At 41.6% G+C, this 20,072-nt stretch overlaps 1 protein-coding gene across 8 annotated transcripts in view; it reads right to left on the bottom strand.

Moving 5' to 3' along the window:
• Nucleotides 1–3,642: 3,642 nt before the first annotated feature.
• LOC149791158 (uncharacterized) overlaps nt 3,643–20,072 on the bottom strand; it is a 179,669-nt gene continuing 163,239 nt past the window's right edge. For 3 of the 8 annotated variants that reach the window (XM_089969608.1, XM_089969609.1, XM_089969605.1), the window contains one exon: nt 3,643–5,159. Coding sequence is in view for 6 of the 8 variants with exons in the window: in XM_089969605.1 (XP_089825731.1) it covers nt 5,051–5,159 (109 nt within the window). In the remaining 2 variants the exon portion in view is untranslated. Of the gene's footprint in view, nt 5,201–20,072 lie in introns of all 8 variants that reach the window. The other 5 variants (XM_089969604.1, XM_089969612.1, XM_089969610.1 and 2 more) reach the window with 3 other exon arrangements.

Genomic DNA, 20,072 nt, shown 5'->3' with positions numbered 1-20,072 from the left:
AATATACAGAAACAACTCTCAGGTAAACATCTGAACGTTGTTAGACAAATGGTGCACAAGCAGACACCCATCAATCCACTGAATCTGATGCTGGTTTAACACGGGGTAGTTCGCTATGATCAATTGTTGGATCACTTTTCGGAGGCGTAATGGGATAACGAGGAAAAACATGAAAATAACAAGGACCTCTTTTCTAGAAGCACGCCATACTTATACTTTTTAATCTCATGAAAGGGCGAAAGTTCACTATAATTCCATGAAAACGATGGATGGATTCAATGGAACTCCATCGTAGGGACAAACGATGAATACCTCAATTACCTCCGAATCCTAATCTCACTGATATGTCACAGTTACAAGACTGACAGTCGGTGATGGACCAAACCGATTGATCAGAAACATAAATATCGCAACGTACGGGGAAGAATGCAAAGACTTCAACTTTTGTTACGAGAAACCTATAGACACAGCTGAACCTACTCTGAGAGATTTCAAGACGATTGCGAAATGCAAACCCAAAGTCACCAAGACAGGTGCATCAACGAGGATGGTGGAAGAGAACACACGGGAAGTGTTTTAAACTCCGTCTGCTCGAATCCCAGTCAGACTGCATGTTCTTTTTCGACTCCTTCCCCTACTCCCAGACAAGAAGAAATAAAAGCTTGGGTCCAAACGATGATGCCGGCAGGCATCTTATTCAGCAAAAGATAAAAGAGAAAGAAAGAAGGGAAGACAAAAATGAAAAAGGACACCAAGAAAAAAATACTACTTCACAACAACCAGCTCCTGCACTTAGGGCTCGTCGGGCATTCAAGCCTTATCCAAACTACTCAAATCTAAAAATAGTATCGGTGTACAGTGGGCGAGAAATCATTTTGCTAGTATTTACTACAATCCTGCTCATTCAAAAATTGTATCATGCAGCTAAGATTAAACTTTAAAGTGCAAGTTTACCAGAGATGCGACGATGTTTATAAGAAAAATCTACATACAAGTTACACAAACTCATTCGGCAAATGTTTTCCAGAAGTCAAACCAAGGCAGGGGCGGATTAAGGCTCACTTGTGCCCTAAGCACTGACAAATCTTGGTGCCCCCCTCCATTCCACGCTGACCCAGTCCATTTTAGTTGTTGACCTGTCTGATCAAGAAACAGAACATTATGATCAATTTGCACTAGTTTTATCAATTTTTTTTTACAAATCTTCATTCGTTTTTTTTTCTTTTCACCCTTTTCTCAACTTTGTGGTGCCCCCTTTGGCCCTGGTGCCCTAAGCACGTGCTTAGTCTGCTTAATGGTTAATACGCCCCTGAACCAAGGTGACTAGAATCGACGGTTTTGTGAACACGGTGGTTTTATGTTGGCTTTAGCTTAGAAACATAATGAGAATCGATTGCAAAAGGACAGTGTCTTAGATCATTGAAAGTCAAGTTCGATTCCACATCATCATCAACCTCGTGCACACGTACTTATTTAGAATAGTGTTTGTCTGATTGTTAATTTGCACTTCTGTTAGACAAACTTCTTATTAAACTTACTGAGTTTTGAAACAAAAAGATATGGCTTGTCTTGTCTTTATAAAACTGTAGGAATATTCTCTTTTACATCTCTCTCTATCTATCTTGGTCATGTTTACCTTCGTGTCCGCTTGCCGAATTTTCCATCACGTATGTACTTTATGTGCTGCCAGTCTTGCCACCCATCGTTGCCTTCTTTTTTTATAATATTCACGCGTTCACACATTCACCGATGAGAAATTGGACTTCGGATGCTGAATATGGTAGATGTTGTTTTGGATAATGTGTTTGTGCTATTTTATCTTCTTCCATGTCATGTCCGTTTCGTCTGATAATAGGTGTAGATTTTTAAACACTACATAAGGTGTTTTGGATAGTACATATGTGGTATTGGATGGTACACATTGTGTGTTGGAGAGTATGTTTGTATTATTTCATCTTACTCTTTTACACAGTACCCATTTTCGGCTGATAGTAGGTGTGAGTTGTTATGAGACTACACGAAGCGTTTTGGATAGTGTGAATGCCGTGTTGGAAGGTATAGGTGACGTGATGGACAGTATGTTCAGGTGATTTCGCCTCCTTCATTTTTATAATAACCTTTAATTTCTGATAGTAGGTGAAGATTTTTAGACACTACACAAGACGTTTCGGATAGTGTGTGTTGGGTGTTGGATGATAGACAACTACTTCCATGTTAAATTTCAGTAGACCGTTATAAATCTTGGATTGTAATAAAAAAAAAGTAGGTGATGGATTGTATATGTGGTTATTGGATTGTAATCAGAAAGTGGGTGATGGTTGCATAATATCTAACAATCTTGATATTACAACTCCTATACGACCCATTAATTTTTACAACACAGAAATAACCTATAGCAATCACAAAGTTTACATTTTTCCTTGTCCCCGTAAACACATTTATCCCCTTAAACACTTTTGACCCCACAAACTTTTGACCCATGCCCATGTTAAACCTATGGCTAATTTTAACATATGATTTCTCATGCGTACATATATTGGCGCATATTGAGGTCAACTCCAACAATGTTACTATGTCACCGAGTTGAGGGCAGCCAATTGTAACAATGTTACCGTTTAACTCTATAAACGCTTTTGACCTGAAAATACCATTCCCATGTTAAACTTATAAGTGTTTATATAATACAATATGACCCCAAAATTGCTCCCGTGTGTTAACCTATGGGCGACTATGTAACTATTTTTTTTATCTCAATTGTCATCTCCATGTAAGTCTATGGTTTAACGTTAATTACCGAATGACCCCCAAGTGCACAAACAACTACTGTCATTGCTGTCTGGACGTTTGGCGTGATTCGAGTCCTTGCTCTCTGGAAGTTTTGAGAGATTTCAATACTTGCAGTCTGGAATTTTGGCGTGATTTCAGTCCGTTTCAGACAGTAGGAAGGCAAGTAATTATGCTTTCTCCATCGTGACACTTAATCATGGGACCACCCCCCAATAACAAAATAGTTAGATGGGAATTTTTTGATGGGAATTTTTGGCTCCCACTGGGTCTGTCCATCCCCAACCCCAAAGGACGGCTGCTACAATATAGCTTTCAAGTACTTTTCTAATAAATTAGGAACAAATCTTTTAAGTGACCTACTGCGCGCGTTCCCAACGATAACACTCTTTGGAGTTTGCTTGCCGGGCGTAGCAAACATTGTTACGACACCCGGAATAGGCGTGGCTTCGCCTCGTTTGGCTATTTATCAGTTGGTCATATAAAAAAAGACAGTGCACTACGATATCAGCCAAAAAGATGCATGGTTTGCAACACCTTTAATATTATGGATAATTAGCTAAACGTACATACTTGACTGATTTTAAATCATGTAGAACGTAAGCAAAAGTTCTCCCATTCGGTTTATAAACTCGACCCAATTCTATTAATCATTTTATTATTTTGTTACGTTGAAACTCAAAACTAAATCATAAGATATCCACAGCTGTTGTCGGCACTACCGATACAGAAACAGGGAGTTTATGTTTTAAATATAATTACGCAAAATGCACAAAACAAGTTTGGCAAGTCGTGAGTGATTTATCCATATAATTGAAAAAAAATGTAACTACTAATGTACAAACTGGAAGTGGTGTATATAATGAAATATTTATTGATCAAATAAACAATAACGTTAAAGAAGAACAAAATTAAAAATTTCCTGGTACATCTAGTATTAATTAAACAAATGAAGAGCTGAACTGTTCATGGAACCCACTTCAAAACAAACATCTTTGGTAATTAACGAAGAATTTTTAAATTTTATATATATATATATATATATATATATATATATATATATATATATATATATATATATATATATATATATATATATATATCCGTTGCAAGAAAAAATATAGTTATTTCTAACTTAAGAAGAAATATCAAACAATTCTGATCGCATATTCAAAATTAAAAACGTAATTAAATATGAAAATATATACAGGTACAAATAATAGCAGACCTTCAAGAGTACCTTGCTAAATGTCCGGTTTTACTTGGATATGATAATGATAACGGTAGTTTCTTTCTTCCCTCAATGAAATATTATTCCACTACACCTGGTCAAGCCCGTCATACCATTATTGTTTTCACGAGGGCAGGCCACCATATTTACCATGTGGTATGTAACGACCTAAATTAATTTTTTTTGTGTATGCGACGACCTAAATTTATAAAGATTTTTTTAGTATGTAACGACCTAAATTTATAAAGATTTTTTGTATGTAACGACCTAAAATAATTTTTTTAAAAATGTATGTAATGACTGAAATTTATAAAGTTTTTTATGTAAAGACCTAAATTTATAAAGTCTTTTTGTATGTAACGAACTAAATTAATAAAGTTTCTTTTTTGTATGTAACGACCTAAATTTATAAAGTTTTACAAGATATTTCAACAATACTTTTGAATTATTGTAACATTAGGCATTTTGAAAACTTGCTTTAATGAAAATGTCATGGCTTTGATTTTAGTGTGAATATGAACGTAGCTCTCAAAGGCATCTACATTTGTCATGTACAAGATTTTTTCTTCGATTCTTACTGGCTTAAAATTTTCAGACATTGAAATACAACAATGTCACCTTTTAGCGTTACGTATTTCTAAAGGAAACGTTTCTTATCTCTCCGCATCCACCACCACCTCCACAAGCTTAGAACATCCTCTCTATTTTTGATATACGTGTCTTCGCATCATAATGTATGAATAGCTTTGGTTGTTTCATTTTAGGGAAAGATTTAAGGTTTCCAGATAATGTATGACAAAGTTAGAAAAGTTCTGTTCAAATTATATAAATGCATGTTTATGAACATTTTATAATTTTTCATTATTCCTTACGACAAACCCACAAAGCATCATTTCCTATCGTTTCTACTTTTCTTCGATTCCAGTGTTGACCAATTGTGGTCATGTTCCGAGATTTTGTGGGCTAAATCGTCTATCGACTGGACTACTTTCTTTCTTGTGTGTTTGTGTGTATCTATTGTAAGCTATACCCGACCTAACCAGTCTGATCTATTAACATTTGGATCTCCCTCTGTAGTGGTAATTTTCGTCGAACCCGTATTGTCCCGTGTAGGGCAGCTCTTCTAAGTTTGTTGTACAGATCCCTGCAATGGTTCAACATAAGCCATATTACACAGCTATTCACCTGGAAAAAGAAGAAAAAGGAAGACGAGAAGGAGATGAAGTAGGAGGAAAAAGAGGAGAATGTATTGGGGAAGAGGAGGTAGTAGTTTCATATTTTGTAATACATATTTCGTGAACGAGTGTCGTTTGTGTTTCAAAGTATATCATCCATCATTTCAACCATTTTTATTTATACGAGCTCTACATGCACGAGATCTATGAGTAGTATATGGGGGCACTTTACGGACAATGGGAATTAGCATTAAAAACACCCTTGGGGCACTTTACGGACAAGGGAAAATTAACATGGAGAAAAATCGTGGGGCACTTTACGGACAAGGGGATTTAACATGGGAATAAATCGTGGGTCACTTTACGGACAAGGGGATTTAACATGGGAATAAATCGTGGGTCACTTTACGGACAAGGGGAATTTAACATGGGAATAAATCGTGGGTCACTCTACGGACAAGGGGAATTTAACATGGGATTTTTTTAAAAAAAAATTTTAAAAAAATTTTTTAAAATTTAAATTTAAATTTAGGCAATTCAAAGACTATCTCTTTTCGAGATATATGGCTGGCCCTGAAAAGGGCCTTTGGGTTTTCTTCTTCTTCTTCTAATTTCTTCTTTTCCTCCACCAACTTCTTATTTTATCTCCAACACTCTTTCTCTTCTTTTTTTTCTCCTTCTCTTCTTTCTTCTCTTCCTCCTCTTCTTCTTTCTTCCTCTTCTCATTTTCCTCTTCTTTTTCAATTTTTTCGTTCCATGTTCTTATTCTTATCTTTTCCTCTTCATCCTCCTTCTCCTCCTTGATTTCCTTCATTACACCACTAATCTTGTCCTTTGCTTTTCTTAAATTGTTAATTTCCATCTTTACACGATGGGGACTATAGGAATAATGGTCTTCAACCAGTCTTATTAGCATCTGTTCCATTATTCCTAAGTTGTCTAACACGTCTTGCAAGGTTTGCATCTTGTCCATTTGGTTTGACGCCATCTTCTTTGTATTCTTTGCAGAATGGTTTGAACGATGAATACTGTGGGTTCTTATACGAAAAGCGCGTACGTGAAGGAAAACATCCCCCTAAAACATAAAATGGATCTTACCTAGATGATGACCAAACATCGCGCGAACGTGAAGGAAAACATCCCCCTACTTTCTCATTTCATATAATAAAACCCTAACTATACTCTTCACATACGCTAAGAAACCCATAATCTACTATTCACACAAACATACCTGAGCTCTTACAAACACAAACACACAAACACACAAACTCATACCCTCACACTATCTTAAAAAAGAGTTAGTGTTTATATACACACTACTCTACCTACTCACATTGGCAAATTGATCGTTATTTCTTTTCTAGAGTATTGGGTAGCCCTGAAAAGGGCTGTTTTTTGAACTCCTGATGCACCTATCTAATGGTTGCACCGTCCTGGCCTGGCGCCACACACGCATCTTCTTCCCCAGTCTTCTTTCACCTTTCTTCTGGGAAGCGCAGAGGGAGGATGATTCGCTTCAACACCCCAATCCTCTGTCTCGGGAATATTGAACGACATCCTCTCTTCTCTTTTCTTTTCCTCTTCTTCCCTCTCTCTTCTCTCCTCCTCTTCCTTCTTTACTCTTGCTTCTTCTACTATAGCCTCCGCTGATAGTTCGTTTACTATGCGCCTGGCATATTCCAGGTGCATCTGGAGTTCTAACAGTTTCACTATTCTGCTATTCATTCTTGTGTTGATCAATCAACAAGGGTAGCTTGACTGCCCAGCGAGTTTCAATTTATACTGAAAGCGCGGACGTGATGGAAAACATCCCCTAAAAACATAAAATTCATCTTACCTAGATCATGACCAAAAAAAAACAACAACAACGCGCGGACCTAAAAGAAACACTCACTCACTTTTTTTATGCTACCCATTACTATTTTAAAATTTTTTATAAATCACTTCAATAGACTATCCACATAAGCAAAGCAATCCAATCTAACCCCAAATATACACCTCAAACACCAAAAAAGACATAATTTTAATCTACTATCCACACCATCCTACTTTATCACTTACAAACACACAAACTCACAATCCTATACACTAACACATACCCTTACAGTTTTTTTAAAAAAGAGTTAATGTTTATTTTCACACTACTCTACCTACACATTAGCAAATTAATAGTTATTTCTTTTCTAGAGTATTGGATAGCCCTGAAAAGGGCTGTTTTTTTGTTTTTTTTTTTGCTATGGCATTCTTTTTTAGTTTCTAAGAATGCGATGTCCTCTGAGGATAGACTTTCTGGCAATAGGTCTGCTTCTTCGGAAAGAGAAGAAGAATTCTTTGGTGTCGATACGACAATCGACAAAGCCTCTGTCAGCTTCAGGTTGTTGCTGCTGCTGTTGTTGTTGCTGCTGTTGCTGCTGTCTCTGAAGTCTGTACTTCTCTGTCCATTCTTCTTTCTCCTTGTTCATTTCTTCTCTGAAGAGCTCTTCTATCAGGTCTTCAGTGATTTTTAACATTCTCACATTCTCTATTTCTTCTGGCTTCGGTATCAGACTGTGTCTGACCCTATGCAAATTCACGTAGGCTTCGTTGAGCTTAGCTAGTTTGGAGCACATCTTCGTAGGAGGATGAGTCGACAATGGATGGTTAGACTGGAAACAACCCCGGTTCTTAAAGTGAAAGCGCGGACGTGAAGGAAAACATCCCCCACACGGTTTTCGATTCGCAACGTTCAGTGATTGTCATGAGAGGGATAGTAAGAAATGAAAGAGCATCAATTCAACATTCTTATAGCTAAACAAAAGACAAAAGCATTTTTTCAAAACACAACATTTTTTATTCAAAAATCACTTAACACTAAACAACAACATTTTTAACAATAATCCAACACTATAACATCAAATAATTTTTTCAAATCACAAACTTTTTTTCTCAATGGACTATCTACTTTAAACAGGGCTGACAACGTTGTGAATGAAATTGTGATTTCCACTGTTGGAAATCATTAGGCCATTGATGGACACTACGTTTCCTAGCTTGAGACAAAAGATAAGCATAATGGTCACAAAACCATCGATCTACTTTCACATCGTTTCTAGCAGAAGAACGAGGATCAAAATGAGTCACTAAATGTTCTAAGGAATAGCCCAGGCTGCGATGATGCAGAAAATACACACAATATTGTCCACACACCAAGGAATCTGTGCCTTGTAATTTCACGTTATTGAATCGGGTGGTTTGAGCATTTCTTCTCATAAAGTCGATGATATCGTCTTCCAAAGGGGGCAATCCGTACGAATCGAAATATTCCACACAGCCTTCTTGAGGAAAGTAAACGGCTACCCAGTGGGTTCCTGGGAGATGACTATCGTCCGTGTTGATCACGTAAGCTTGATGGTCTTTAGGTTTGCGATGAGGGAGTTCATCTTTAGCACAGACGACAGGATTCCAAGAAGACGTATACGAACTGTGGTTCAAAAGGTAATAAAGTTCCCAGGTATCCATTGTTTTTTTTTGTGTTTGTTTTCTTCTTCACAGGTAATAATAAGTGGTCAATTCGATCCTGACTTTTTGCTTGAAAATGTCTGACGAATAAACGGTTATTCGTTCTGTTTCCTCACTCTGATTCAGGAGAGCTTCGATGCGATGGATCTCTTGAGTGGTTAATGCTGGACAAGAATGTTCACGCAAGTCTTTATACCACTGGTGCAACACGTCTTCGTTCGAGATGAGACTCCAAGCTTCGTCCAGATACTCGTCCAATTTTTCTTCTTGACTCAACATCAGGCATTTATCGTGTTGAATTTGACTGGGATGATCGTTTTGACATCCATAGCAATTTTTCTTAATCAATTCTGTTATTTTGTCGACCAAGTGTTTGGCAAAACAGGAGACTAAATGGGCTTCTTGTTCTGGCCATCTCGACTTCATCATGATATCTTCTTCTCCTTCCACGGTCTCCTTACATTCCATCTCCAAAGTTTCTTCACTAGGTAAAGAGGGACAACAGTCTTCCATGGCTTTCTAGTAATCTAGGATGACTTCTCTCAAACTGTTGATTTCTATGGTATTATCGAATTCTGCATACAGGATGACGTTCACCGTTACATCAGGGTCTCGGTTTGCAAACTGAATTTCCACACGAATCTGGCCTGATTTTATAGGGTGGAAATGTCCCTCGTCGCTGCCTTGGTCTGGAGTGAAATCGAAAGCCCACAAAGCATAGCCTCCTACATAATCCTCGTACGTAATACCGTGACTGGTGTTGGTTCCTAACTGACCGGTGGCTTCGTACAGGGACAAGTACGATCTCAAGTAATTCTTCTTCTCAAAGTCAGGCTCAAAGGGTCGGGTACACAAGGTCTTGCCATCGCGACTGACTTCGATCTTGGACACGCCAAAGTGTTGAAAGTAGAAAGGATTTTTAGCCAAAGCTCCGTTGAAGGCTTCATTTTCGACGATACCAACGATCAAACGCTTGGGTAGCTGTCCTTGGAACAGATGATCTTCGATCATGGATCGTTGTCCCTTGGGAATGGTGAAGGTTTTCACTTCCACGCGTCGTATGGGATACTTGGCTGTCGTTCTGCTCAACGTTTGACTGATGTCGTTTCCCACTTTAGGTAACACTTCCACACGACGTACGTAGAGTCTGGCTTCCTCGATGACAGTTTTGCAAACAGTAGTACCTATCAAATGGAAAGCGGCACTGCTCCGATTCAGTCTCAGGCGGACATTCACCCCGTTCAGCAAATATTTCTCTTGCAACCACATGTCCAAATGCAAACGATCCATTAGTTCTAAACTTTGTCCGTTTTTGATTTTGTCTCTTCGTTCTACAAATCCGTCATTGTTTTCTTTTTTTTCATCAGTTTCGAAATTTTCAAACTTATCAGCTTCGTCAGCTTCCCATACCACACAGGCATTGAGATGAGTGTTCTTGGCGTCTATTCCGTACGTCAAGAGATTTTCCAGGTACGCTCGATAAGGGTAAGTATCCATGCTGCTGCTGACCAGTTTGTTGTTCAAGTACAAGTCCACTCCGCTAAACAAGGAATGCATGAAATTGTTGACGGGAGCTATTACCTCATCGCCATCTAGGGTCGAATTGTCCTCATCGACAAGTTTGACTTTCAAGTACAAGTAACTGCTATTCAGATCGATGTAATCTTCGGGCTGTCCTTTGATTTCAAACTCGATGGGAGCTGAGGCTGTCAATGAGGAGACGGGGTGAAATTCCACCCATTGGGATTCTTGCATCGTCATCATGGTGGGGGGCATGGCAAACAGATCCAGTTCCGTCTTGGAACAAGCGCAAGACTCTCGGTGCATCATTTTTTGTCTCTTTTCTCAATAATCGAAAACGTCTAAGTCTCGTACGGTTCTTCTTTTCTTGGCCTTTCTCGCTTGAAGTCTGGTGAAGGGGTGTTTTCTTCTTCGTCTCTTTCTGCCTTGTCCTTGCTGAATGCTTGACTCGGTATCGTGCAGGGCATTTATAGGTGTGTCTCGTCGGCCCAAAATGTCTTTACCCGTTTGCAGCAAGACATTTTTGCCTGCCCTCATGAAGGCTTCTTTAGGGTTTTGTTTGTCGATGATGACATTTTGGAGAAATTCTTTGCCTTGCGTCAGTGCCGCATCTTTCAAGGCGTGCAATCCGCGTGTCACCATCGGTTTCAACACCGGGGCCACCGAACGAAAGGCCGATTTTAACATGTCTCCTAAACCGTGTCCTCGCTGTCGAGCCACCCCTCGGTACACTGGATACATGACTTACTTACGAATCGTGAGAGAACCGTTTTCGAAAATGGAGTTTCACCGTGACTTTTCCTTTGGTGAATGGAATATTTTGTCCCAAATCTCCTTTTATAGTAATGTTGACCGTGTCCAAATACGACTTGCTGACCGGCAAATAGTGAGGATGGACAAATTCGCGGTGGACATGGTAAGTGTTTCCACCTTCCTCGTCAGCGTTTGCGGCAGAATCCACTTTGAAAGGAATGACACGCAGTAACGGTACGGAGGTGTGTCCCACCACGTTGTATTCCACCACATCGGAGTACACGAACATCAAATTCAGTCCTTGGTTCAGTTCTACCGGGGTACGAAAATACTTGGCAAAAGTATCGTTGTCAGAAATGACTAGTAATTCGCCTTTTTGTTGTTCTACTTTCTTCTTCATCTCCATGTCCCCGCCCAACATGTCAAACAATTCAGGACAAAATAAGAAAGACATGATTTTAGGCCCCTCAGGAAATTTTATCAGGAAGCGACGAGCTGTTTTGTGGTACTCCAGGGTGACACTTTTTTTGACACTTTCCAAAGCTTTCAGAAACACACCATTAAACCTGGTGGCTATGGTGCTGACCAAATGTTGACCACTAAAATAATAGCCTGGGGGAATGAACAAGTGATAGGTGGTCAACTTTGGATTTTGTGTGTTACGGGTTTTCTTGTCATATTTGCCATGGGTATCCAAGTACTGTTGCATTTGTTCGTCATGAACTTCCACATCAAATTTATTTTGATTGGGAAGGACATTGAGGACTTGGGTCGGGTGAATCATTTCTACTAAAGCCACTTCCCAATGGGCTTCGTGATCTAAGGGGATGGCTTGAGGTAATTTGGCCGTGTAACAGCACAACGTGTTGTTGGGAAACACCTCCATGGAACTGTCACTGGGTAAGGTTAAGTAAAATTGGTTTTGGTGACTCATAATTCCAGAGTTCTGTGGCTGTCCGAGGGAATATTAGTGGATGTCAGAGGTGTGTCTCCGCCCAAAATGGGGTTCTGATTGTGGTTGGACTGGTGACTGGCACTGGCACTGGACACAACGTTCCCGTTCGAGGAGAATTTCAGGGAGGGATTGGGAAGTAGGTAACCGATGCAACTGCTCAATAAAATGGTCCACAATTGTTTGTCTCCTTGTTGCAAACTCAAATTGGCAATGGCTGCCCCGATGACACAATACACCACGAAGATTTGGCAGAAAAAGACGATTTGCGTTTTAGGCACACGTTCTCCGCACCACACCCACAAGGGTTGTTTTTGTAAATCTTGCACAGAAGAACTAGGGGAAGAAGGACTGGTCGACGTAGCTGCGTCTGCTGCTGTGTGAAAGGGCATGATGGTCACTTCTTCTTTTTATAGTCGATGACTTGCGAAGCGTCGATCCAAGAATCGAAACTGGGTGGATATCCTTTCCAACGTACTTTGACTTCTTTGACACGTCGTTTGCCCACTTTACGGGTTCTGCGTTCGAGGATGCTTTCGATGTCGTACACGTCGTCTTCTTTTTTGGTGACACGTTGTAACTCGGGCAAATAAAACGTTCCTTTGAGTACTTCTCCGTTCATGTCTTCCAATTTATAGACGGCAGGATGACGACCATGTACTCGTCCAGTGACGCGAAACAGTTCGGTCGTCCAGTTAGGTAAGTAACCTTTGTCGAAAGTGCGTTTGGTTTTGCCAATGCGCACCCAATCTCCCACGGTCAACTCTCCACTTTTCTTGGGGACAGCCCTCGTCGGGGACGTACCGAACAGACGCTCGAACACCAGCACTTCGTTGTCGGGAGTCACGTCTTGCGGGGCACGTCCGATGCTTCGATGGTAAGATTGGTTGTACGCTTGCACTAGGTGCGGTAAGATGTCGATGTACTTCAGAGTGTGGTGATGCGTAAAATATTTCCACATGCGTTCTTTCAAAGTACGTTGAAAACGTTCCACGATACTGGCTTTGGTTTCGGGATTCTCGGTGGTAAAAAAATGAATGTCACGTTTCTTTAATTCTTTTTGGAAAGCTTGGTTCAGAAATTCGGTGCCTTTGTCCGTTTGCCATCGAAGAGGGCGACGACCGCTTTGTTTCAACACCCGTTGCAGGGCTCGCACTAACTCGCTGCTCGATTTGGAAGTCAAGGGCACGACCCAGGCAAATTTGGAAAAGACGTCGATGACACAAAACAAATATTTGTAGCCGCGATTGTAGCTGGCCAAATGAGAGACATCGGCTAAATCGGCTTGCCATTGATGATCGATGCCTTCCACTCGGGTGCGACTTCTGGCAAACTTGCGTCGAATGGGTTTGTGTGAAGTGTAGGTAGCTTGTTCTTGTAACCATCGTTGCACTTGAGGTAAACGGAGACTTTTCAGTCGAGTTTTGGCAGCACGATACAATTTTTGAACTCCTGCGTAACCTGCAGGATGGGAGGGATCGTAGTAAATGCTGGCTAAGACTTTTTCCATTTTTTGTGTTGGTTGATGTGTTAATAAGGCACCCACTCTTGGAAGAGGCTACTCTTTTTCTCTTGGGGTATTTTCTTGGATTGCAAGGCTTTGCGTGTGCGACCAGCAATAGGTGTCGAAGAGGAGGAGGAGGATGTCTGTGCAGGGGATATCGGTTCTTGTTTCACTTCTGTCTTCACTTTCTTTTTCTCTTGTGAGGAAGAAGGGGTGGCCATCATCTTTTTAATCCATCCAATTCTGGAGGTAGGTGGTGTTGTTAACTTGCGTACTTTTTCTGGTGGAGTTAGAAACCCTTCCTCTTCTTCTTCTCCTTTTTCTGTCTTGACCACTGGTACTGGTACTGGTACTGGTACTGGTGATGGTGCTGGACTTTTCATCAAGGTCTTAAAATCTTTCAGAGTGGGTAGAGCTGTTTCGTCTAAAGCTTTCTGGTGAAAGAGTTGCAATCGTTGCAAGAGTTGACCGTACTTTTGCGATTTTTCTGTTTCGGACAAATCTTGGCGATCCATCAAGGACTGCAATTCGTGTTGTAACTGGGACATTTCGCTCAAATTGGGATTGGGGGGTAAATGCGGGGTGCGTTGTTCTTGCCACCGATGGTATTCCATCCATCGTTTGTAAGGCACTAAAGCTAGTTTTCGTCCTTCCATGGGGTTGTCAGGGATGAATTCTGAGATCTTGGGACTTCCGAAGGCCTTTTTATCTTGCTCCCATCAGTCCTCCCAACATGGTTCCCAAGACTCCTTTTAGTATGGGGCCTAACAAGAGAGGTAAAATGCCTCCACGTTGGACCAACATCTTCTTTTTTTGACGAATGGGAATTTTCTTTTGAACCATTTTCCGAAGAACGTGACGATGTTTGCCTAAGCATTGTTTCTGGTGTTTGGACAAAGGGATCGTGCCTTTCAAAACGTTCAAACAACATTCGCACACGGTATCGATGACCTCTTTGGAGGCCGTTTGAATGAGTTTTTTTCGTAGGGGTGGAGAAACTTTGGACAGGACAGATAACAGGTCCCCATGTTTGGCTAAACGTGGTGGCAGTCCTTTCCTTTTTTTTCCTTGGGGTTTTCTGGAGGGTGACATTTTTGCTTGTGGGTTCCGGGACATTCACCGAACAGACACTAACGTCGATGACTTAACGCACACCCTTTTATCTTTTTTTCTGGGACTATCGCTTTGTCATAAAGGTGACAATGTTTTTCCGAAAATCGCCAAGGAATCCTCCCCTTTGTTGACGCCTCTTTTTCTTGGAACGACTGTGTCTTTTTTTAGGGTAACGTCGATGCTTGGCTAAGCGCTTTGTCGGATGACGCGTCTGCCTTTGTCTCTTTCTTTTGTGGCTTCTTGGAGGTGACATCTTTTACAAGTTCACTGATACCCCCGACTTGGTCACAGGTCTTTTTATACTGGAACTCGTCGCCACTGATTGTCTTTACGTTTTATCAGTTTGAGGACAGGCATGATACGTCGTGCAGGGGTACGTAACGGACTAAATCGAGCCAGTTCTTGCTTGGACAAATCCAGTAAACTTTGTAACATGCCCGATCTTTCATGGACTTTGATTTTGGGAGAAGGTACTTTGTGAGCAGCAGCCACTGCCGCTAAATTGGAAGGTCCTGCCACTGGGGAAGTTCTTTTGGGGGTCATCAACGGAGAAGTTCTTGGTGTGATCAACGTCTCCAAGTACTCTTCAGTTCCTGGTGACATCAACGGAGAAGTGGACAAACGTGAGGCTGCCGGAGACGCTGTGGCAGGTCGTGGCTTGCGAGTGTAAGGTTGCGTCCTGGCCGAAGTGCCTCTCTTGCGACTAGTTTTCTTCTTCTGTGGACTTTTCTTTTTCTGGGGACTTTTTCTCTGTTTCTTTTTCTGGGGGCTTCTTTTCTTTTTCCGGGGTGATGGTGGTGGTGTCTGGTAAGAGGAGGGTCCTGCCACTGGAGAAGTTATTCTTCTTGGGGCCCTGGTCTTTTTCTTTTTCTTCTTGGGGCTTCGTTGGACTTTTGTCTTGGGGATAACTTTGGGGGCATTAGGATCCCATCTTAAGAGTGAGCGAATGATGACCCCTCCTAGAGTACCGCTCCCTCCAGGTTTCAAAATGATTTGTTTTTTGGTTTGAGTGTCGATGCGGGGATCGGCCAGTTGGACCAAAGCGACTTTGTTTCGATCGAAAAAGCGTTGGGTTTGATGAGGAATCTGAATGATTCCTTGGAGTAATTGACGTGCCGTCACCGTGAACCATCGTAAGACTTCTTTGAGACTAGCTTCTAAGACACGAGCTCGTGTTTGTGGATCTTTTTCTCGACTGATGCCATACAAGGCACGAATCAATTTGACGGGAAGATGTGACTGAAGGGACGTCATGTTCACACTGTGTGAGACAGACGAAAAAGGGTCTGAGGTTTTTATAGATTTTTTTCATGGGGAGTGAAATGAAGTCGAGGACGGAGACGTGTACAGGACAGGCCCTCCGTCTTGGCACCAGTGGTGAAACAAGTGGGTACGAAATCGCAAATCCTCGGGAGTCGTAGGTTTCAAATCGATGAGTAAATAGGCGTGTGGCGTTTGAGTGGCATCTTCGTACGCCTGAGTCAGCCAAGGCGTTCCTAACTGTTTGGCTAAGACTTGTACTTGCGATTTATCTCGAGGGCTTTTAAACAAGACCACGTAATGCGCATTGAGACTGATGGTGCGATGGGCTTTACTTTGTTGAAACAAATTTTGGGTGATGTAAACGACACTGGCATTACGGTGATGCCCTTTGCGCGTAAACCACAATTTAATTTCTTCTTCGTCTTCTCCTAACATGTCGTCGAAAATGACCAAATGGGTTAGACGGGAGTCAGAGACGATGCCATCGTCTTCTTTAGGAATGCCTTCCACAAACACGATGGAATCGCCTTGACTTTCTCGCAAGAGGCTGTACGCCGATTGCCACTCTTTGTAACACCACACGATCCGTTGAGGGGGCCGATCGATCAAATGATGTTTATGTTCGATCAAACGTTTGACGAATTCGGTTTTGCCTGAACCGCTAGGTCCAGCAATGAGCATGTTAAAGGGATGGCGAAGATACAAAGCCTCCCAACTGGCACGATCTAAGTGTTCGTCGATGACTTTGACAGTAGAGGAAGAGGGAGCAGAGACAGCAAAGGTAGCCATGGTGTGAGAAATGTCACTTGTGACACGAAAACAAACAAGACAAGAGTTTATATACTTTTTCAGAACACGTTTATTGAATGTTTTTTTTCAAACATGAATACGAAAGACAAAAATACATAAAAGCCAAAGGCTTAAGTACAAGGATAAAAGGCACATGATAACGATGAACGTGGAATAAACACAAGTGTCTGTACAACAATCACATCTTTTGGGTAATGTTCTAACCAGTTCAACAGGGGGTAAGGTCACACAAGTGTCCTCCCGAAAGGGTCTTTCAGGTCTGTCCACGACAGTCCTGTCCTGGGTGACGGGTTCTTCTGGCACCGTCACTAACACGGGTTGAAAAGTAACTTTTTTCCTTGAACAACTCTCGTGCATACTGGGCCACTTCTTGGGTCCAAGCCTCAAAATCCCATTCTTTCCAGGCACGGACATCTGTCCAATGGGGATGTAAGTCACAAGCTACACACACATCGTCATACACGTCTTGGGTAGCTAAAAGTTGACGAATCTTTTTTTCCCGTAGAGGTCGAGAAGTATCCAGATGAAAACGCAAGGCTTTGAGCAAAAGGAGTTTTTCGTGACCATTTAAGGCCATGGAGGTGGTAAGTACTGATCGTAAAGAGTCCACAAAGAATCGGCTGGTAAACGAAATCCCAAAAAACAAGTCACTAAGACACACACCACTTGTCGTCCCAAATTGAATGGATAAAGTTCTTGTAATAATCGATGGTAATGATCCACGGTTTGAATATGGTCATTGAGTTCCTTCCACGGAATCTGTTGGATGACATACGACATAAGTCGTGGCATAACTGCCTGTTTTTATAGTCTCTTTGTTTCGAAAAGAATACACGTACTTTCTAGCCAGTGATCTTCGTTCTCCAGTGGGGAATGTAAATCTTGCATACTGTAACCGAAACGTCAAAGTTCGATTAGAAGTTTCCTCTTCCGCTAAGTAGATTCCACGTAAAATATGTTGGTAATCCTTTACCTCGTCTTCCTCAATGGGTTGCTCTAGGTGAATCTCGAAGTAACCAAAATGATCAACACGTGAATCATCGGGGGCCTGGAAGTATTGAACAAGGTCTGACCACTGAAACAATTTCTGACGAATCAGTTCTCTTATACCCTTCAGGTACCAGTGGTTAAAGATCTGGTGACGTAACGGATGCAATTGTTCTTTACGTTTCACTTGTATTTTCACCAGCTCTCGGTAAATGCGTTCTCTCAACTCCACAGGCAAAGCACGAATGTTCTCTTGTAAAGTATCCATGAATAGGTCATACTAAATCCTCTTTGGTCTGACACAAGAAATGTACTCTTTGCACAAACATGGTTTCACTTCAGTGTCGAATTTAAATCGTTGAGTCACTAATCTACACATTACAATTCGTTCAGAAGTTTCCTCTTTCACCAAGTTGACATTGTGTTTAAGATGTTGGTAATTCGTTAACTCTTCCTCTGGAATTCGATGCAGTACGTTTACAATGATGTAACTACAATCGTCCATACCAAACCAATCCTTTTTAAAACTAGAGGATCGTTGATCAATGTCTGTCCGATGGAACACTTTCAATTGAATCAGTCCTTGTATAGCCTTCAGGTACCAGTGGTTCAAACACCGGTGACGTATCGGATGCAATTGTTCTTTACGTTTCACTTGTATTTTGACCAGTTCTCGGTAAATGCGTTCTCTCAACTCCACAGGCAAAGCACGAATGTTCTCTTGTAAAGTATCCATGAACAGATGATTATGGTAAGAAGTTACTTCAATGTCTCGGTCCCACTAAAGGTAAGTAATGACAATTCGGTGACCATCGAGCATGTTCTACGTAGGCCGAATCTTGCGGTTCCCAGTGGTGAAGTGACACACCGCAACTGAAGCACTTGACTTTATCTCCTTCGCCCAAGTAGAAAAATCCGGCTCTGGCTAATTCTTCGGGGGTCGGTCCTCCCAGATACTTTGGCCATTTTCCTTTGAACGATTGAAGACGATTTTCAAAGTCGCAGTATTCCGACAAACGCACAGGAAACGAATATTCGTTTTTCACAGGTTCGTTTCGATGAGGGTTGAGTGAAATGGGCAGGAGTTTGCTCAGGGCTGGATGACATCCGTAGGGAGGTAAACGTGAAGGTGGACATTCCCCTTTAAAACGAAACCCAGTAAAATGTCCAAGAGGACGAGCAGCATCGCTTTCGCATCCCACAGGTTTGACACGCACAGCATCACTTTCCATGACAGGGGTAGGGGCACTAAAGTTCCCATGATGCTTTACGGCATCGCTCAGGTCACAAGGTACAGCATCGGTCCCATCGCAAGGCTCACAATCGCACTCGTCTGCAAACTCCGTTACGCAATTACAATGGTAACCACATGGACAATCGCAGTTTCCTTCCGGACATTTTCCGTCGCAATGCATGGGTCTTATCCATCCAATATTAGTCACACTAGAGGAAGATACAACTTTTTTACAATCCCCAAACTGGAACGATGTCTTTTTCAAAGTATTCATCTTGTTCGCTCGGTCTTGGTAGTCACAATGAACTATCGATCTTGACCATAGCCCTTTTTATACTAGTCTCAATGCAGTCTCCAACTTGTACATCTTTCCTTTTTTACGTTTTTTATGTCCTGTTCTGGAAGGTACCGTCTCTAAGGTACCGTCAACATTGTACCGTAGTGTGATGGGTGGAAAGGCCATAGAAAGGTAAGGGCAATTCGGAGACCATCGAGTATGCTCCAGAATAGCTGAATCTTTATAGATACATAGATCCATTCGTAACTTCAGTCCGCAAGCGAAACACTGTACCTCGTATCCCAATCCTGACTCAGGTCCCAAGTAGACAAATCCTGTTCTAGCTAAAACATGCGAAGAAGGTAATCCTTCCCTATCCGTAGGCCATTTCTGAAACGTGTCCAATCGACGGGCACAATCACAATAGTCAGGTAAGAAGACTGGAAAATGGTAGGGTTTGAACTTGGAGTTCTCATCGGGTTTCTCACTCGATTCTTGCTGTGGCGAAGTCATCTTTCTGGTGGGGTAACTATCCTCTTACAACCAATGTTTTATACCAACGTGTCCATACGGTAAGGTGAAATAATTGGGAAGTCGAACTCGCTTCTGGTACACGATTTGATAGACTTTTTCCAAGGGCCGACTGACGATGTGGTGAGTGGGTAAACGTACAATCTTGTTCGGTTGGTGAGTGGTCACTTTAAAGTTTCCATCCTCTCCCGATTGCAAGGCTTCTTTCAATACCCCAAAGTTGACCACTCGACTGGTACGATAATTCAGAGTCAGTCCTTTCACTTTGCACGTCGTGTGCACTTCTCCTTGTTTGTCCCGGTATTCGTAGCCGTAATTTTTGGGACCGCCACTGACGAAACTTAGAATCTTGTCGTCGGGATGCTCGTCTGTCCAGGCTCCTAAACGGTCTCCTTCGATGTTAGGGTGTTGCTGACCCGGTCGATCGATGTAGATGCAA

This window comes from Sinohyriopsis cumingii, chromosome 9 (assembly GCF_028554795.1).
Source record: "Sinohyriopsis cumingii isolate HCF-2022 chromosome 9, ASM2855479v2, whole genome shotgun sequence".
In the NCBI taxonomy this organism is placed as follows: Eukaryota; Metazoa; Mollusca; class Bivalvia; order Unionida; family Unionidae; genus Sinohyriopsis; species Sinohyriopsis cumingii.
The sequence above is the reverse complement of the archived record's forward strand: the minus strand, read 5'-3'. Positions and strand labels throughout refer to the sequence as shown.